General features: G+C 37.8%; 1 protein-coding gene across 3 annotated transcripts; it reads right to left on the bottom strand.

Annotated features, from left to right (window-relative positions):
• Positions 1 to 2118: 2118 nt before the first annotated feature.
• On the bottom strand, positions 2119 to 17604 carry LACTB (lactamase beta). 3 transcript variants are annotated; one of them, XM_036903082.2, is made up of 6 exons: positions 17167 to 17600; positions 16635 to 16701; positions 15851 to 16041; positions 15224 to 15560; positions 13858 to 14023; positions 2119 to 2906 (listed from the first exon to the last, which is right to left on the bottom strand). In XM_036903082.2, the coding sequence occupies exons 1-6, from the start codon at positions 17527 to 17529 to the stop codon at positions 2375 to 2377; spliced, it is 1656 nt and encodes a 551-aa protein (XP_036758977.2). In that variant the 5' UTR covers positions 17530 to 17600; the 3' UTR covers positions 2119 to 2374. The 3 variants fall into 3 exon arrangements, 2 of the variants coding, with proteins under 2 accessions (XP_036758977.2, XP_057344851.1); XR_005028306.2 differs by having other exon boundaries at positions 2703 to 2906; positions 13858 to 14019; positions 17167 to 17604; XM_057488868.1 differs by lacking the exon at positions 13858 to 14023 and having other exon boundaries at positions 2569 to 2906; positions 17167 to 17604.
• Positions 17605 to 20317: the final 2713 nt, after the last annotated feature.

The following is a 20317-nucleotide window of genomic DNA, read 5'->3' as shown; positions in this document are numbered from 1 at the left end:
TTGGATGAAGATGTTCTAGAACTGTATGGGTGTACAACCTGGTGTATATACTAAAAACCACTAAACTGTACACTTTAAAAGGGTAAATTGTAGGGTATGTGAATTGTGAATTATATCTGAAATGCTTATTTTTTTACATTACAGATTTTGATATCTGGAAGCAGAGTGCAGCTATAACACAAACCTAAAATATGGGAGAGAAGAGTAGATGGAAGTTGGAAGAACTTTGAAGAGAATTTTAGAAAGCTGGAGGAGCCCTGAAGCAACTGTCCAGAAGTATGGCGGCCTTGGACGGGGCTGCAGGCATAGACTTAAAGGAGAGTAAGGAAAATCTTACTGGAAATTGGAGGAAAGGGGATTCTTGTTATGTAGCAGTAGAAAGTTCAGCAACACTGTTGCCTGCAGAAATACAGAAAGTAGAAAATGTGCTTAATGACCTGGGTGATGGAGCTGAGATTTCCAGACGGTGGTGAACATGCCTCCTGGCTTCTTCTTGCTGATTTTATTAAAATGCATGGGAGAGACAGGCTAAAGGAAGAACTACAAAACAAAAAGCAATCAGTAATTGATGGTTTGGAAAATCCCCAGATTCTCCAGATGGCAAATTATGCTAAAATTTAGAATGGTTTTAGGCAAAGATAAAATTTAGGGCACTTCCAGGAAAATATGGTCTAAAGATAATGTTGAGGGTGTGACTGTAAAAGCCTTTAAGACTGCAGAAAAAATCCAAGATGGTGCCTCAGAGAGTTACTGAAACACAGGGCGTATTAGAAATTCAGTGTTTTCTCTAGTTGTCTCAGCATAACAGCAAGTTAGAGAGGGGCTTATTTTGAAGAGATTTTGGAGTATGTTTTTTGTTTCCTAGCATGAACTCCAATGAGATTTGTAGGACGTTCACAAAGTTTTAAAAAATTTTACTGGTAGGACCTTACCTAAATTCAACAGAAAGGAGAATATAAAAGAGGACTTTGGACCCCAAAACTTGTAAGCAGAAAGCAGGCTGAGAAAAGCACTCCGCTGCAAATACATGCTACATTTCATGAAAAATGAGTAACTGAGAGGGCAGTACCATGGGCCCAGAGAACATAGCCAAAAGTCAAGAATTATTACCAAGCCTTGAGTACTAATCAAGGAGCTGCCAGCCTGTGTCTGGACTTCAGAGTTGCTATAACTCATACATGTCTTCATTTCCCCACTTTTTGAAGAGGAGGGTCTATAGCGATAATCCTATGTATATTATGCCATTGTATTTTGCACATGTGGAGAGCAAATAAGTTGTCTTTAGTTCACAGATCTTCAGATCAAGTGGAACTGTACTTGAGCTGCTATACTTAAGGAACTACCCCCAAGGTGGCTCATCCACATCTAGACCTGATATAGATGATAGATACTGGACTTTGAGTTGATGCTATGATGTGAAGAATTTTCTGGAGGACTTGGGAGGAGGTAAGTGTATTTTGCATGTGGGAAGGACATGAAATGTGGGGGGCCAGAGATCAGACTGGTAGCCAACTTCCAATAAGCCTCCCCCCACTTTCTGATATTCATACCCTGTATAATGCCTCCAAGATTATATCAGTGTTGGTCTGTCTGACCTAGGGAATATGGCAAACATGATGGTATGTGACTTCTGAGGTCAGGTTATAAAAGGCATTGACTTTTGCTTGGCTCCTTCACAGTCTCTCTCTCAATACAATCGCTTTTGAGTCACTTGCTCTGGGTGAAACCAGTTACCTGACACTAAGATAATCAACCAGCCCTACAGGAAGGCCCACATGAGAAACTGAGGCTTCCTGGCATCCACAAGCTCAGAGAACTGATTTCTTGCCACCAGTCATGCAAGGGAGTGAGCCATTTTGGAAGCATTTCCTCCAGCCCCAGAGAAGCCTTTCGATGACTACACGTCTGTGACCTCACTAGACTCTGGTGCCAGACCCACCCAGCCAAGCTGCTCCTGAATTCCTGAGCCTCAGAGACCAGGAGGTGATATGTTTGTTCTTTTAAGCCACTGATACACTATTTCTCATAATCTTGTTTCTGCTGTCATATTAAACCAACAATATTGGGAGATTCCTGTTGAATGAGATTTGCTCTGTATCACACATTCAAAAATACATATTTTTATCAGAATATTTTTATTTCAAGAGTTAACACTTTTTTCAAAAAAGTAAAAACAATATAGTAACTTCCCTGAGTATAAAGAACTAATCCTACAGTAAAGGACAGTTACAAAATTAAGCAGTTAGAGGTATATAATTCTCTGCATTCAATTACACTCTATTACAAATTTATTCTTAAAAATCTCTTGTATTTTGGGGACTTTAGTTAGTATTAGAAAACAAAAACAAAAACAGCTCATTTTGTACCTGTGATGTTAAGGTATGTCCGATCTGTCTTTATCAAATTCCAGAGCAATCTTTAAAGCAGTGCTATTGAGGCCAACCGATTGCATGTTACACATGATAGAAACAACTATTCCTCTTGGGGGAATCTTGTTCTTTATAGCTTCTGCGTCCAGTTCTTCAGGAAGGACCAGCAGGACACTACTGGCACCCACTGCGCCTCCAGTATGTGAGGCATAATGCCGTTGTTTCCTACAGGAACCGTGTATTTGCTTCTTTTCCACAACACCCCATGCCATCGCATATTTACCCTCTTTATCCCAAGACATCTCTGTGTTCGGGACCGGTGTCCACATCATAGCCATTGTTTCTGGTTTGAGATATCCAGGTAAAAGATTTTCACTTGAGTTCTTACACAGCCCGACCTGGTAACCATACAGCATTGCATTCCCAAATTTCAGAAGGTCACCCACTGTAGACAGAAATCCACCACCAGCCCATTTATAGGAATTATCCACGTAAGGCGTGTTGACAAGACGTCTCTTTTTATTATAAACATAAAATCTAAAATGAAATAAGAATGGTCATTAAAATTTTAAGTCTATTATTGATTTTACATATGAAAATGAATAGGAAAATGCATACATAGACAGATTGTATTTCAATGCAGTGATCATACATTCTCAGAAGCTAACAATTCTCAGTAGGACTCAGATTCTAATCAAACACATATAACTGAGTAGTTTAGCATAGAAAGTGGATTGTTTTTTCTATGACAGTGCTTGCCCATGTTGAGTATCCAAGTTTTGCCTGCAAAAATGTACTAATACTACACATAATTTTATTTGCCCTCTGCATATGCAAAACACTCATCATTTGGTAGATAGTCCTAGTCCTTGGGCTTAATGAATCATGTGCCACACGTGAATTTATGACTAAAAGTGTACATATTGGGATGTTTAGGAATAAGGTTAATATTTGTAAGGAGACTCCATCTCCTGTCTAGAAACACCATAGAAATACACATACAGTGACTGATATTGTAATTCCTTGGTGTTGTGGGAGAAGCTGGAGTTAGTAAACCTCAGTTTGAATCCCAACACTCACCCTTATTACCTATACTTACTTTGATTTACAAACATTTACACTTAAGTTCTTCCTATGTGCCAGGCATTGTTCTAAGAACTATATAAATATGAACTAATTTGTTCTTGTAATAATGTTCGGAGGTAGGTACTAGTATAATTCCTATTTTACAGATGAGAAAACTGAGGCACAAAGCAGATAAATAACTTGTCCAAGAGCACAGAGCTTGTGCATTGGCAGAGGTGGACTGCGACCCAGGCAGCCTGTTGCCGTTCTGCTCCAGCATCCTGATTCACAAAGTGATGAGAAAACATCTACTTCGCAGAGTTAGGAATATATATAAATCACTTTGCATATTTCTGCTAGGTACTTAATAAATGAGAACTGTTATTTACTCACACATTCAACAATTATTGAACGGAGCACTTAACATGCGCCAGGCACCATTTGGATGCTGGAATTAAGTGTTAAAAGAGATAAAGTGCCTGACCTCATGAGGTTTCTATTCCAGTATGAGGAGACCATACCATAAATGTTAGGTAAATGAAGTAAAATCACAAAAGAATTAAACAAAAAATGAAACTTGGCTCATGAGGATCCTTTCTCTTTCAAGAGTCACATGGTGCTCTTAGATTTTCAGTTTGCTGTCTCACCACTTACCCCCTTCATTCTGCCTTGGTTATTCACAAGTACTGTCAGATCTGAATTTCACCATCACTTTAAACTGTTATACAGAAGGTGTCTCAAACTCAAAAACTTCTTCCTGTGCCTATTAGACTATGACTAATCTTTCCAACTGTCCAACTGAACCTGCTCTCCGCCCTCATTGTGACCTCCACCTATTCCCCTTAACTCTTCCCAGATTTCCCAGGTCTTTAAGTTCCTTCTGATTTCACATGTTTTTCTGTTCTAGCCTGAAGTAGACCATCAGCCATTTCAACTATTTCAGCTGCGGTCCCACTGGCAATTTGGGTTCCTCACTCTTCTGCCTTAAACCACACCGAACCACTAACCTGAGTAACTCTTGCTACCCCTTCCCTTACTTCCTCATCTCTCAAGCAAGGCTGCAGAAATTCATATAACAAAGCTGACTGATACAGATTCATACTCTTTGCTAAAGGTCTTTACTGCTTTGTCAAATCTTTTCACTCTTTTCCTGGTTATTCTCTGGTATATCCTTCATAATAGCTATTCCCAATCTTTTCCCCCCTCAGTCCTCTCCCCTGCTTCAGGCCCAGTCAGACGGTAACTATATTCTTTGTTTTACTGCAAAAATTGAGACAATTCAAAGTAAGCCAGAAACTCTCATCTTTATCTTAAAATGTATTTGACATCACCATTCATTTTTTTTTCCTTCTTTCCAGTCATTTAAGAAAACTTCCCATTGTTTTTAAGACTATTTCTACTACCTGCATCTTTGACTGCATCATTTTGCCTCTACAACCTTGTTCCACATTCCTAGATTTTTCTTCTCCTTTCAGCCCATTCTCCAAGGGGAAGTCAGAGATTATGTCTCCCTATAATCCACCCATTTGAAACCCTCCAATGGTGCCCACTGTAATGAGAATAAAACCCTAATCTCTTCCTGTAGCCTACAACAGTCAAAGATCTTCAACAAAGACAGTACCAATTCCCTAAGGAAAACTTTTGGAAGCATTTTTTTAGTTGTCACAATTATTAGAGGGCTCTTACTGACATTAAGTGTATAGGGTCCCAAGCCCTCTAAATGTCCTTGGCAAAGTCCCACACAATGGTGCAATCTCCCATGTTCTGAAAGACCTTCAACTCCCCTATGAGATATTCATGTACAAGATCTGTTTATAACTAGCTGAGCCTAGAACCCAATCCATTTCATATATAAACACCAAGTACTTTTTGCACATTTTTATTCTACAATGAATTTTTCTTAAACGTAACCATTGTAAAAGTTGAAGAAAGACCACACTTTATTGTTCAAAACTTTAGCCAGCGTTGGCCACCAAGGGCATGAGCTAAAGCACCGATACAATACACCTGTATTGGTCTGCATTTATAGTTGTCACATTTACAATGCTTTTATGTATTAAGTTGCATTTGATTTTATGTTTTCCAATGTTGCCATGAATTGATATATTGAAATATCTGTTATTACAAATTATATCCTTTTTGTTTCTTCTTTATATTTTAGTTAGCATATTAAGTGTAGGGTAAATGATGTATGATTTCTATTTCAGGATATTAAAGGTGTTAGAAAATATTTGTTAAATGAAGGGGCAGTGGGTCTAATGGCACTGAAGCCACCATCTAGGATGATTTAGCCTTTGCTTAACCTCTTTCACCCTCGTCACTTACATCTTGCCTTGCTTGTTTCATGCTAGACTTATTTCTGTATTTGTAACAAGGCAAGCTAGCTCTCCTTATTATTCATGTTTCATCTCAACTGACATGGCCTAAAAACAATGTACTTTAAATACCCCACATCCTCTCCGGGTTACTCTATATCCCATTACCCTGTTTTATTTTGTTCTTATCAATGTATGAGATTCTTAATTTACATGTTTGTCTCTTCCCAAAGAATGTAAATTTCGTAAGAGTAGGAACCTTACCTACACTGTTTATTGATGATTGTTACCTAGAATGGTACTTGCCTTCTGTTAAGTACTCATTAAATATGTGAATACATGAAAGCATCATTTATTGCCAGATATTTAATGGAGACACCTTGCAAGGCACTGGAGAGAGAAGTTAAACCATAACTGTTGGCTTTCCAGGGACTAACAGTCTTGTTGGACAATTCTTAAACTTCAAAGCATCAGATGAAATCACCTGGCAATTTTAAAATGCAGACTCTGCTTCAGTAGGGCTGGGGAGGGACCCAAAATTCTGACAAACTCCAAGGTGATATCAATACTGCTGGTCCCTGGATCACAGTTTGAGTAACAATAGGTTGTGGGATGATTAGCAAGATGGCTATGAGGAATTCTGACCACTAGTGAGAACAAGCCTTGTTGAAATGGCTGCTCACAGAGGCCAGGCTGGGGAGGAAAGTAGTTCAGTTTGGTTGAAGAGAGAGCTTGAGGGGCTAAGTGGAAAGGTGATGTTGGAAGAGTACAGATGGGACAGGGGACAGGTCACAAAGGACTTCTGTGCATGCTAGGAGCTTTGAATCCCTCATTTTAGTTTACAGATTCTTTAGTTTCCTATATCCTGAGGGGGGAAAAAAATCTCTCTTCATCTTTGTTACAGCTTCCAGTTACCTGTCCTTTTTCTCTCATTTTCCATGAAACTAAGAAAACAGTTGACACCTGCTGTTTCCATGCACTTACCCTCTCTATTCATTCAAACTTAAAATCTGGCTTTTGTTCCCTTACCACTACTAAACAGCTCTCTGGTGGGTCTCAAGGATCTTCCAATTCTCTTTTTACAGTCCTGTTTGCCCACTGTAGTGCTGTTAACCAGCACGCTGATGACACCCCCCTTCAGGCCATTCTGCTCTGAGCTCCCCCCTAGCTCCCAATCCTATGATGCCCCACGACTCTCCAGCCACCAGTGGTTCGTTTGCCAGGTGTTCTCGTCTACAGAGTAACTACAAATCTGCATCTGTGCCACAACCCCTGTTCCAAATTAACCATCAGACTCTCTAGCACTAGTTATTCGTAAATTTGGTTTTGGAGAAGGGCACGAAAGTTGTTTATCAGAATCACCTGTAGGCCTCCTCCTTCCCTAAATTGTACCCCCTTTCAAGATTCCTAACTTTGGAGGGACTGTGGGCATATGCAGTTTGAAAAATGACCCTTCTTTTTTTCTTCAAGATTCTTATATGTTCCTTAAAAGTCCAAGTCATAATACTGGGTGAAGCAGGGGTGGCCACAAGTATGTGCTTTTAAGATGAAAAAGTTCTACAGATAATCTTAATATGCTTTCTTGAGAACCAATAACTTGATACATGGTTTTAATCCTCAAAATAAACATGTCTAAAACTAAATTAACCTCTTCCAAACCTCCTTCTCATATTTCTTTCCATTAAAACCTGGGTCGATTCTCTTGCCCTCAACTCTCACAACCAAAAAGATGCTAAATCCTATTCAACCTCTGCTTTGTGTCTTACCCTTCCTCCCATTCCTATGTCCACTCCCATATTTTAGATCTTCATTACTTTCTACCTGAACTCTGATTACACTTTAGTTCCAGCCAATCAAATGTAAATAAACCACATAATAGAAATATATCTTCTCATTGAGAAATATATTTATTAGAGTGAACTCCAAGTTTGCAAACTAGGAGAGAACTACCAATACATTTTGGCTAATAATAAGCATCCTGTAACTTCTTTTTAATAGTAAAGCATTTCAAACCACCTATATCAAGGCTGGAAATTAGGAATCCTGAACCATTCCTCCTTAAAAATATAAAAATACAGAGAATTCTAGTTACAGATCAATATCTCTGATAAACATAGATATGAAAATCCTCAACAGAATATTAGCAAGATAAATTATTTATTGAAAAGGATCATTCACCATGACCAAGTGGGATTTATCCCAGGGATGCAAGGACGGTTAAATATCCACAAATCAATCAATGTGATACACCACATTAACAAAGGAAGGATAAAAACTGTATGATCATCTCCATAGATGCAAAAAAAAATTGACAAAATCCAACCCATTCATGATAAAAACTATCAACAAAGTGGGTATAGAAAGAACATACTCAACATAATAAAGGCCATATATGACAAACTCTCAGCTAACATAATACCCAATGGTGAAAAGCTAAAAGCTTTTCCTCTAAGATCAGTAATAAGACAAGGATGCTCACTCTCACTACTTTTACTCAATATTGTACTGGAAGTCCTAGCCATGGCAATCAAACAAGAAATAAAAGGCATCCAAAGGAAGAAGCAAAAATTTGTTGCTATTTGCATGATATGCTATATATAAAAAGCCCAAAAGAAACCCTATTAGAATAAATGAATTCAGTAAAATTGCAGGTTACAAAACCCAAAGTCCATTGTGTTTCTACATAATAATAATGAACTAGTAGAAAGAGAAATTAAGAAAATCCTATTTACAATTGCATCAAAAATGATGAACTATCTAGGAATAAATTTAACTAAGGAAGTGAAAACCATTAAGACATTGATGAAATTGAAAATGACAAATAAATGGGAAGACATTCCATGCTCATGGATTGGAAGAATACTTTAAAATGTCTATACTACCCAAAGCAATATACAGATTCAATGCAATCTCTATAAAAAAACCAATGGCATTTTTCACAGAACTAGAACAAGTAATCCTAAAATTTGTATAGAACCACAAAAGACCCAGAATAGACAAAGCAATCTTGAGAAATAAGAATAGAGGTAACATGCTCCCTGATTTCAAACTATACTACAAAGCTATAGTAATCAAAACAGTATGGTACTGGACAAAAAGAGACACAGGCCAATGGGCCAGAAAAGAGAGCCCCAGAATAAACCTATGCTTATACGTTTACTTAATATATGAAAAAGGAGTAAAGAATATATACAATGGGGAAAAGACAGTGTCTTTAATAAATGGTGGTGGGAAAACTGGACAGCTACATGCTAAAGGATGAAACTGGACCACCTTCTTATACCATACACAAAAATAAACTTTACTGTAAGACCTGCAACCATAAAACTCCTAAAAAAATCCAGACAATTTACCCTTGAACATTGGAATTTTTTTCTGGATGTCTTCCCAGGCAAGGCAAACAAAAGCAAAAACAAGTAGGACTACATCAAACTAAATAGCTTCTGCACAGCAAGGAAACCATCAGTAAAAAAAAAAAGGCAACCTACTGAATGGCAGAAGCTATTTGCAAATAATATATCTATTAAGAGGTTAATGCCCAAAATATATAAAGAACTCATGTAACTCAACACCAAAAAAAAAAAAGCCAAATAATCCAATTAAAAAATGGGCAGAAGACCTGAATATTTTTCCAAAGAGGACACACAGATGTCCAAGAGATACGTGAAAAGATACTCAACATCACTAATCATCGGGGAAATGCAAATCAAAACCACATTGAGATATCACCTCACACTAGTCAGAATAGCTAGTACCAAAAGACAAGAAATAACAAGTATTGGCAAGAACGTGGAGAAAAGGGATCCGCTGTGCATTGTTAGTAGAAATGTAAATTGGTGCAGATACTATGAAAAATACTATGGAGGTTCCTTGAACAATTAAAAATAGAAATACCATATGACCCAGTAATTCCACTTCTGGGTTATTTATCTGAAAAAAAGAAAAACACTAACTGGAAAAGATACAGGTACCCCTATATTTGTTGCACATTATTTACAATAGCCAAAATATGAAAGTAGCCTAAGTGTCATTGATGAATGAGTGGATAAAAAAGACGTGGCATATATACATACAATGGAATATTACTCAGCCATAGAAAAGACTGACGTCTTGCCATCTGCAATAATATGAATGGACCTAGAGGGCATTATGCTAAGTGAAATAAGTCAAACAAACACCATATGATATATATGTAGAATCAAAAAATTAAACAAATTAATGAACCAACCAACAAACTAACCAACCAGAAATAGACTAATAAATACAGAGAATAAATTGTTGGTTGCCAGGGGAAGAAGGAACGGGTAAAATAGGTGAATGAGGTAAGGAGGTACAAACTTCCAGCTATAAAAGTCTTGTGGATGGAATATACAGCATAGGGAATATAGTAAATGTCTTTGGTGACAAATAACTAAACTTATCATAGTTAGCATTTTGTAGTATATGTAATTGTTGAATCACTATGTTGCACACCTGAAACTGATATAATATTGTATATCAACTATACTTCAATAAAAAATATGGAGAATTCTAGATTTAGAATTCTATACTTTTTTACTCATGTTAATCACTTTATTCTGAAACTTTAGGGTTTCAAGTTTTTGTTTTTTTTGCAATGTAAACAACTACACTATATCAAGTGAAAAGTAACTTAGTACCTTAATCTTTTGACTTACAAGAGAAATTCAGGATTCAGTTCAACGAATATTTTTCATTGAGACACCACATCCTTCTAGAATTCTAAATCTTAAAGAGGCAAATTCTAAACTTTAATCTCTTCATTCCTTTACTCAGAGGATAAACTAATGGCTTTTTATGAAAACAATTTTGTTCAGCTGGATGATTACTATCCCAAATTCTTAAGGAATTTCTGTTCTAAAGAGAATGGAATATAGACACAAGTTCTTAAATTACCAGGACATCTTTGTAACTAAATATACAACGGAACAGTCACATTTGATGTGAATGATGTCAACGACAAACAGCCTCTTCCTACTTAAGAATCTCTAGATACTGCACAAGAACATTATGTAACTACAGAAACCCGCATCTACAGACTTACAAATTCAAAATAATTTTTAAATGCTTCTTAAATGCCTTTAGAAACAAGAATACACCACTTCGTATTTATTGTTATAAGTTAAAAAACCCACAGAATTTAAAATGCATATTATAAAAACCAATCCCATTTTAACATTTAACATGAACATTTAGATTGAACCTACTATTAGTCCCTCAGCTAAAAGCATAAAAAAGAGCTTCCTAAGGAACAGTGCTTAATTTTAGAAGATACTCTAGAAAATAAAGCTAATAATAAAGATAATAATAGAAGATAAAAGCCTTATGTATATTGTCAAGATACAGCAAACACTTCAGAAATTTTTTTTGGTTTTGGTCTCATCTAATTACATAAGGTATTTTTGCTGCCAAGTACTGTACCAAGGACAGAAAATATAAGCAGAGTCTAATAATAAGCTAATGCACTAAGGATTCCCCTGTCAACAAACTGAGTATCTTTCAGTGGCAAGAACATTCACTCCACTCCTTTATGGGTTTTGTGTAATATATGAAAAAGGAGTAAAAAATATATATGATGGGGAAAATCATATTTAGTTTACTTGCCTATATAGATATACTTGCTTTACAAAATCAGTATATTTGCATATAGAAAATAATGTTATTCTTCCATTTAAGAAAATTTCAGTTTTATTCAGGACAATGCACCTAGCTAAAAACTAATTTTTTTGCATCCCTTACAGCCTAAGTTGCTAAAATTGCAGCCGAAGAAATGTAAGTACTATTTTGGGTTAGGTTCTCAGGAAATACCTTAAAAAGATGACAGACACTAGGAGGCACTATTTTAAACACACATATACACACAGAAAAGTGATAAAGATGATAAATATTTACTCTTGTGACATAATAACCCTAAAAAGCCTAGGACAGGATAACACATATTTAATTTATGATTATGACCAAGTAGTCAGCAGACTAAATAACAAAGCTGCAAACTTTTTTTGGAAATTTTATTTCCTACAAAATGGTCCAATGAAACAAACGAATAGAAACATGCTTTTACTAAAGTTTTACTATAAGGTTTTTAAAAATACGTATCTTTGAAGATTCCTTTTACTTCCAGAACTTCCCCCCAAAACTGGTGTCTTTAAGCTCTCTTAAAATAATTATTATACAGAAGAAAAAGAAAGAACCAGAGTTGCATTTTAGCAGCCCAAATAGATACTGTATCAAGTAAAATAAAAACAAAGTAATGGACAGAACATTTTCCTAAGTAATAATATCTCTTACTTTTAGTGCCCTTTTTTATTTCAACAGCCCATTTAATCTAACTAAATCAACTATCCCTTTAGCACCACTGGGCACTACCAAACTCTAAAGATATCCAGAGCTGACAGGAACCTTTAAGAGTAGAAATGGAAACCGACTGCCTTTTTTCAAAGAATGAAAGATAAAATGAAATTAACCATCATATGCCATATTCTGATTTTTGTGCAAGTCAAAAATGATTTACTCATCAAGAAAACAGTGAATGATAGCTGCCCTACACTCTGTATCATACAGCCTTAACTTTCAGTTTAGAAAAGAGGCTCAATCACTATACGTAATGTTTTTCTCTCCCTTCTATATTAGTTGAGTCAATTATCAAATGCATTAATCAAAATAAGGTGTGCACTATGCCATATTTATTAGACAATCTTTTTTTAGATTCAATTGACAACGTTTGGTATTTGTTAATTTTTCTTATACTTTCCAGTAGGGTATATAGTTGGATCTAAAAATAATGAAAAGTAATTGTCTGAAATGGTAGCGAACTATAAGGCATTTAAAAATTAAAATTCATTGCTTGCTGCTAACCTAATTTCTTTTAGGTCCAAGAAACTCAGGATGATTTGCAATGCATATTTAATTTTTTTAAGTAAGATGATAATTTAAAAATAACTTAAATACAACATATGATTGAACAAAACTAGTATGGGAATAGGAATAATAAAGCTAAAAATACTCCACTATTTTGTCAGTTCAAATTCCATTAAGCCATTTTGTAAAGCATGTAGTAATGGATATACGCAAGGTAAAAGTAATGGTTGATTTGGTGTGTTACATTTCTAACAAACTGAATAATAATAGAGTAAAATGGGAAAGGAAAACACCATATCCATGAAACTCCTATTAGTCATTAGCCTCAAAAATCTCTCCCAATGCCTTTTACAAACTACCAGTAAAAATTATGATAAAACTTAGTTTGATATATCTCAGTGAAATGACTTTCAAACTTTTACAGTGGAAAAACCTGGCAGCTCCCACCTCAAGAAACAATCAAAATTACCATCATTACTAATGGCACAAATTGAGCTCACATGACCTCTGAGAGAAATGACAACTAAATGTAATATGTGATCCTGAACTGGATCCTGGATCAGAAGGAATTTTTTTTCCCTTTCCTGTTGCTATAAAGGAATTATTGGATCAATTGGCAAAATTTGAGTAAGGGCTGTAGATTTGGTATAAGCATTGTGTCAATGTTAATTTCCTGAATGCCCTTATTTTCAGAAAAAAAAAAAAACATTTAAGTGTTTATGGGTATCGGTAAAGAGGTACCATGTCTGCAACTTAATTCCAAATGGTTGAGAAAAAACATATATATATAGACAGATAAAGCAAATGTGGTAAAATGATAACATTGGGGAATCCAGATGAAGGGTACATGGGAATTCTTTGTACTACTCATGTAACTTTTCTCTATGAAATCATTTCAAAATTGAAAAGCAATTAAAAATAATAAACACTAAGCAAACAAACCATTAGCTAAAACATAAGAAAGGGATGGTGGAAGAGCAAATTATAGAATCCCGGTGTGGGTGCAATTTTGGGCTTAAATTATTATTGCTGTCTTTCATCTAAGGATTTTAGGATACTTTACAAATACATTTTATTTCCCTCACTTTATAGATGGAAAAACAAACACGTAGAAAAGCTCCCAAAATGTGGCAAGTAGATTTTGGAATGGAGACAAGGAAAATTTGACTTTTAATTGATAGCATAGTGTTAGGATGTGATGTAGCTAGACACACCAGAGGGTATTCATTTACCTTGCTCTATTGTAAATCACTGGCTCATTTTCCTCCTGCACAGTTGTCAGCATATCCAAGTCATGGAAAATTTTCTGCATATAGTCCAAATATTTATATCCTGAAGCTCTTTCTACTATGGCTGCCAGTAGGGTATAGCCAAAAGTTGAATACAAAAACTGACTACCTTGAGACATCATTGCAAGGGGGAAAGAAAAGAAAATACTTCATTATTATTTAAAAATATGTAAAATATTTTCCCACTGAAAACTGGCATACCTTTAAAATTGGAATATTTTACTTCAGCATTTAGGAAAAGATCATGGATGATACATTAACAAATATAGTCAACTTTGCAATGGCCCTGTTTATTCCATGTCTCCAACAAAAGAATAAAATGATGATTAGTACACTTAAAATTCTGCAAAAATCAATACTTTCTGCGATAATGAAATAAGCAAATTAAGTCCTATCTCAGAACTAAATAAAAATCTTTCAAACTAGCAACAAAACAGGACGGGAAAGAAAAGCAAATTTGGTTTCTTGAGTTAATTGTTTTGTTCTTAATATATCTCCTACCCAATGCTTAAGGCATAGTTGTGCAAGTTATTTTAATATGTGTAGGTATAAACACCTTGCTTTAAATATATATTAAAATATATATACAGATTCAAATATATATATTGTTTTAAATACATACCTTTATATTATTTTGGATTCTGGAAACATAGATTACATTATCTGTACTAAAAATGGGTGGGAATGTTACTTTTTAAAACAAGATCCATAATTATATTTCTTTGCCCTTATTAATTATGCCTACATAATATCTATTCATGGTAAAAAAAAAACCTTTTAAAACGAAAATGGAATACATGTCCATAAACCTATGGTAAACTTGAAGCTATTGTGGCTTCAGTAGGCATCATACCATAAAAAATGCAAAAAAAAAAAATTTTTAAAGATGAGCTTTGGGGAAATAAAATTAAATTGATGAATACTAATTTCTTTAAGAAATAAAGACAAAAGAAGTTGAGCAATTCAAATACTAAAATACAAAATACTGAAATAATAGCGATACGCTATCATTCTCACTTTGGTCCAATTTTTATTTGGAGAACTACTGTTTTCCCATCATATATCCACAAATATCTTGATACTGAGAATCCACTAAATGACTGGGTAGCCTCCGATGAGACTAAATCTAAACAACTAATTGTCTAGATGCTAGGCTTTGTCAGGAACTATAGACAAAAACGAAAGCCTTGGACTGACAACAAAACTCACGCCACAGTCATCAACATCCAGTGCACTCAGGATGGTACGATTCTGAATTTTCTGAAAATACTTCAGTAATGACTTTGTTAAGACAAAAATTAACACTCACCAGGTTTAAAGAACAAAGGGTCATTTTTAAATAATCTTAGGGAATCAATTGAATTTTCAAACTTTTCTTTCAAATATAATTCGCCTTGTTCAAAATCATTCTTTTTCTTGCCAGGTTTTGAATTCCTGCTTTTGGCATCATTATCTTGCTCTGTCTTAGCTTTAGCAAAGTCACTCTTTTCAATATTTCTGCCTCCTTTTTCTTGGTCAGATTCCAGTGTCCCTTTCAACATCTTCAAGGCTTTGTAAGCTTTCTCTTCTTTCACCTTTTTCATGTCCTTTTCGTAATGACGAATTCCGCTTAAATGGGAAATCAGTAATCTTGTTGTGACAGAAACCTAATCATAAAAACATGAAAACTCAATTACACTATTAAATTGCATAATAAAAAGTTAGTGGCCTTAGAATAACGTCTCACTAATATTTTCCATTTTAGATGCCGCTGGGAAAAATACGTCATGTATATCTGTTTAGCCTCAAACTTCAGAAAAATACCCACTCTATTATCATCTGGATAAAAAAAAACTTTTTATTCATTAACAATAATTAAAACCAAACCAAAGAATCGTATAAAGCCTTTTAAGCCATTTAACATGCCATTAATACAATCAACTGTGAGTTTCATTACCTTTTCACCTTCATATTCTTTTTCTGGGAATTCAGGAACATAATGTTGTACTGGAATATCAAGATCCAGTTTCCCTGCTTCCCATAATTTGGCCAGAGCAACCATTGTGAGGCTTTTGCTGATACTGGCAATTCTCATAACTGTCTCTGGCTTGCACGGCACACGGTTCTCAACATCAGCATAACCTAAACCTTTGGGGGAAAAAATGCAAAAAGCTATTAATAGGCTTCATGATCAAAGGAGTCTTTAACAATACTATCTTAAAACATCCTCCGTATTTATCGAAAAGAAAAGATATTCCACTTTAAGCTAATTAAAACGGAACATAAGTCTTGGTAACACTGACAACAGTTAAGCCTAACAATTTAACCTTATAACTAAACGGAAATTGTACTGTTACACAATAGTAATTTTCTGATTCAGATGTTAATTTTTCTTAGCTTATCTAAAAAATTTGCTTATTTCACGTTTTAAATAAATTACTCTGCATTCTGGAAAATGATTGTTCTTCAGATTATATTTTTTCTTGATTTTTGAGTGGTTTTCCACTAAATTCCTTACAATAGCGATCCCCCAAAAAATGGGTGAGAAAAGATGTCCTTGCAAACCCCATATAGCTAACCATCAATTTAATTCAGCTGTAAACCAGAAGAAAAACTCGACTCTTTATTCTATTAAACATGTTTTCTCTACAATATGTATGGTTTTATGAAACCTGAATAGCATTTCAAGGGATTTACCAACTGGCACAAAACACACTAAATGACACTTTTTCTGAGCCCACCTTCTGACCAGACTTCTTTTCCATCTACGGAGACTCCAACCACTATGCCCGGTGCACCCACTTCGTCCTAAAGGGGAAGGGAGAGAGGAGCCAGTCGTAGACACAGGTCCAGGCAGCTCGCACCGCCGCCGGCGCTTCCCAGGGGCGCTCCCGAGGCCCCGCCCCGCGCCCTGGGCTGCGGCTCCGCCCCTGGGCTCCGGCCCCGCCCCCTGGGCTCCGGCCCCGCCCCCTGGGCTCCGGCCCTGCGGGGCGTGAAAGTCGAGGGGTGTGCCGGGTCAGCACCCTGACGGGGAAGGGACGGTCCCCGAGGAGAGCGATGACCTCCGCCCGCATCCAGACAAACCCCCAACAGCGTCTGGCTGTTGCCGGGAGGTCGGGGAAGGGGGAGTCTTCCTCAGAAGCCGGCCGCTGGCATCCCCCGCCAGTGGGGTCCGTTCGGCCCGGGAGATGACCACCCCGGGGGCCCCATTCCGGGGTGAAGCCGGGGGTGGGGCGCCCGGCTCCCGGCCGCCTTCGTCCTCCGTCGCCGCACCTTGATCCTGTGCAGCAGGTCGCGGCTGCTGTCGACGGCTCTGGAGAAGCGCCTGGAGCGGGGCGGCGTCGGGGTCTGTGGAGGCCAAGGAGCGAGGGGCTGCTCCTGCGGCGGCAGAGGCTCGGCCGGAGGCGGCGCCTCGGGGTCGGGGGCCGCTGGGGACGGCGCGGGGGCCGCGCCCCTCAGCCCACCCGCCAGCTTCGCCCCGAGCGCCAGCCCCAGCCCCAGCCCGAGGCCCCCGACCCAGCCGGCGCCGAGCGGCGGCCGCCCTGCGCGCCGGTGGGCCCTGCGCCTCCCGCAGCCCCAGGCCCAACCGCCGGAGGTCGCGGCCCGGGCCGTCAGGGCTGACCGTAGCCGGTACATGGCGTCTCCCGCTGGACGGCAGCCTCCCAGCTCCCGCAGGCCGAGCGGGCGGCGGAGACGCGCGGGGTGGGAAGAGAGGGGAGGCGGGTGCGGAGGGAGGAGCCGTGACCGCGCTCAGACTTTAGCAGTCGACGCCGGACGCCGGAGCGCCGATCGCATCGAGCCCTTCCCCCTTTTTACCCCCTTTTCACCCGCTCTTCTTGCCGTGTCTCTTGACATTTCTTCATCCTCCGCCCCGTTTTCCCCCGTGCTTCCGCTCAGATCAAGTGTCGCCTCTTGAGAGAAGCCTCCCCAGCTCCTGTCCCCAGGGGAGTTCTCCCCGTACATTCTTGACCCCCGGTGGGCACACCTCAATAGCAGCACTTGGTTTCATTGACTGTGACTTCTTCGGAGGGCCGTGACTTTGCTTTTGGACCCTCAGTTCCCGGACGATGCCTGGCACACAGCGGCCGCTCAGCGGGCATCTCCGTTTCTCTCAACGCTCTTTTTATCTCTGTCTCCATTCTTTTTGTCTCATTTCAGCTCCTTCCATTTCCCTAGGGCCCTTTTAAAAACTCTTTTCTTCCGGAAGACTGGTGCCACACCACATCAAACATACAGGCATACATTAAAAAGTATTTTCGCTGCAAAAAAGAAAGTTTGAAAGAAGTTGCACTTCAAAATTTTTAATCTGAAAGTAATTGATATAATTTATAATTAGCTGTGATTTCTGATATCTGTAGATGATCAGATTCTTGTGAAATAAGAAATCTAACCGCAAATTGCTACAAAATGTAAAATGTTTATACTCCTAACCGAACAATTAATGACATAATGTTAATTTGAAAGTAATTAAACATCCATTCCAATTTTACAAATTCCTTTTTATATTTTTATGTATATATATGTACATTTTTAAAAACCTTAAAGGCCTTAGGTATTGGGAGCAATATACCCAATGTATAAAACGACCTTGTCTTTCCTTGCAGGTGGAATATATAGAGTTCACAGACTTGAACTGACAAACTTGTCAGGATAAAAAGCTGTTACGCTCTTGAGCTAACATTTGTTTAACTGGAGGAAAAGGCAATAATGGTAACCACACCTAGTAAGAAAATACTGGTGCTAAACAATTTATAAGGCTTTGGGGTTGCCCATAAAACCAATGATCCCCAAGAGACTAGACTATCTATCCTATGACCCAGAGGGTTTGACACTGAAGCTCACTGAAGTCTCTGAGCACCACCTGCAGTTAGAGTGGACAGGGGCACTCCATCAAAATGATATTGGAGGTTCCCATCCCCCACTACTACAAGCACATGACAGTGAGAGAAAAAATATATAGGTAGATGTAAAAGATAGAGCCAGGAGTGGTTATAATGAAAGGTAACTATACTTCTTTAAAACCGTGTACACGTATATCTTATGTACTCTTATGTACCTCTCCTTGAGTCTGAAATGGAACAGAAACACAGAGCCAAAGAGAGCAAAAGCCAAGATCCTGGTGGACTTCCACCAGTTCAGAAGCAGGTAGAGGCTACCCAAAGTACAGCCTCTATGAAGGTAATAGAGAGTAAATGTTCTCTACGCAAGACAAATGCCTAAGAGGCGAACTAACCAAGCAGCTGGCAGATGTGCTAGCTGCGTCTCTCCTATCACCATGGGGCAGGAGCCCAGAGCTTTAGTATTTAGCTGGCTCTGGACTGGGAGCCACAGTAACCAAACAGAAGAAAAGTAAACCACTAGATAGGCGGAGGAGGGGGAATACAAGAAGAGAGAAGAAAAGGAGAGGAAGGAAATGGAAGGAAAGAACTTTTCCAGTAAAAATAAACCCGCAAACCAAATTACCAAAACACATGCAGGAATATATTTCAAGAAAGACTGACAACAAAATAATCAAAAAATCAAATCACCTCAGACATATAAAAGCAGTAGAACAATCTACAGGACAATTAAAAAAAGGCCACAACCTAGCTAAAAAAAGATGAGCTGATAGAAAACAAAATATGTTTTTTTCAAAGAATTCTCAAAGAAAATGCATAATATTCATAAAACAAACAAGGAATTAGGAAACAAAAATAGGAATAAATGAAACAACATAACAAAAAAGAATCATAAATTACAGAAATAAAAAATCATGAGATATTTTTAAAGAGCATCATTTCTGAAGCTGGAAGTACAAAACTTGGTGGGCTGCCTCTATCCAAGGTCAGTTTTTGTTTTCTCTTAGTGTTTACTTTTGCAGGCTAAACTTTTCCAGCTGCTCTAACCATTCTTCATATCTCAAGGTTTCCAGGCCCAAAACTGGCTCTAAGAAATAGATACAGTGTTTGAGAGTCTTCCAGTAAAATGAGACCATCACATCCCACTCTCTGTACCGTTAGCATCTTTACGGTTGAATCAAAACATTGGTTCCTAATGAATTTGTGGTCAGCAGTTAAATATTTTTTTTGCATAAACAAAATAGTCAAGCCCAAACTTCCCTTGCATATCATGTACTTGCAAAATCAATTTAACATATGTCTGTTAACCTTTATCAGTTTTGGCTTAGTATTTCCATTGGCATTATTCGTAATCTAAGACCTGTCATTGGCTCTATCATAAACCTTTTGACTTTCATGTCATCTGCAAACAAGGTAGGCAAGACTTTTGTCTTATTCAAAATAGGGCTGGATCTCAGATAGAACCCACTAGTACACCAGCAGAAACTTCTCTCCAGGATATCAGAGGTCCAGTAGCCAGTACTGTTTTGATATGGTTAGTCAAATGGCTGGGAACTTATCTTTGCTATTCTGTAGCCTGCTAGTGT

The sequence above is a fragment of the Manis pentadactyla genome, chromosome 11, assembly GCF_030020395.1.
Source record: "Manis pentadactyla isolate mManPen7 chromosome 11, mManPen7.hap1, whole genome shotgun sequence".
Lineage (NCBI taxonomy): Eukaryota > Metazoa > Chordata > Mammalia > Pholidota > Manidae > Manis > Manis pentadactyla.
This window is presented reverse-complemented; position numbering and strand designations above follow the sequence as displayed.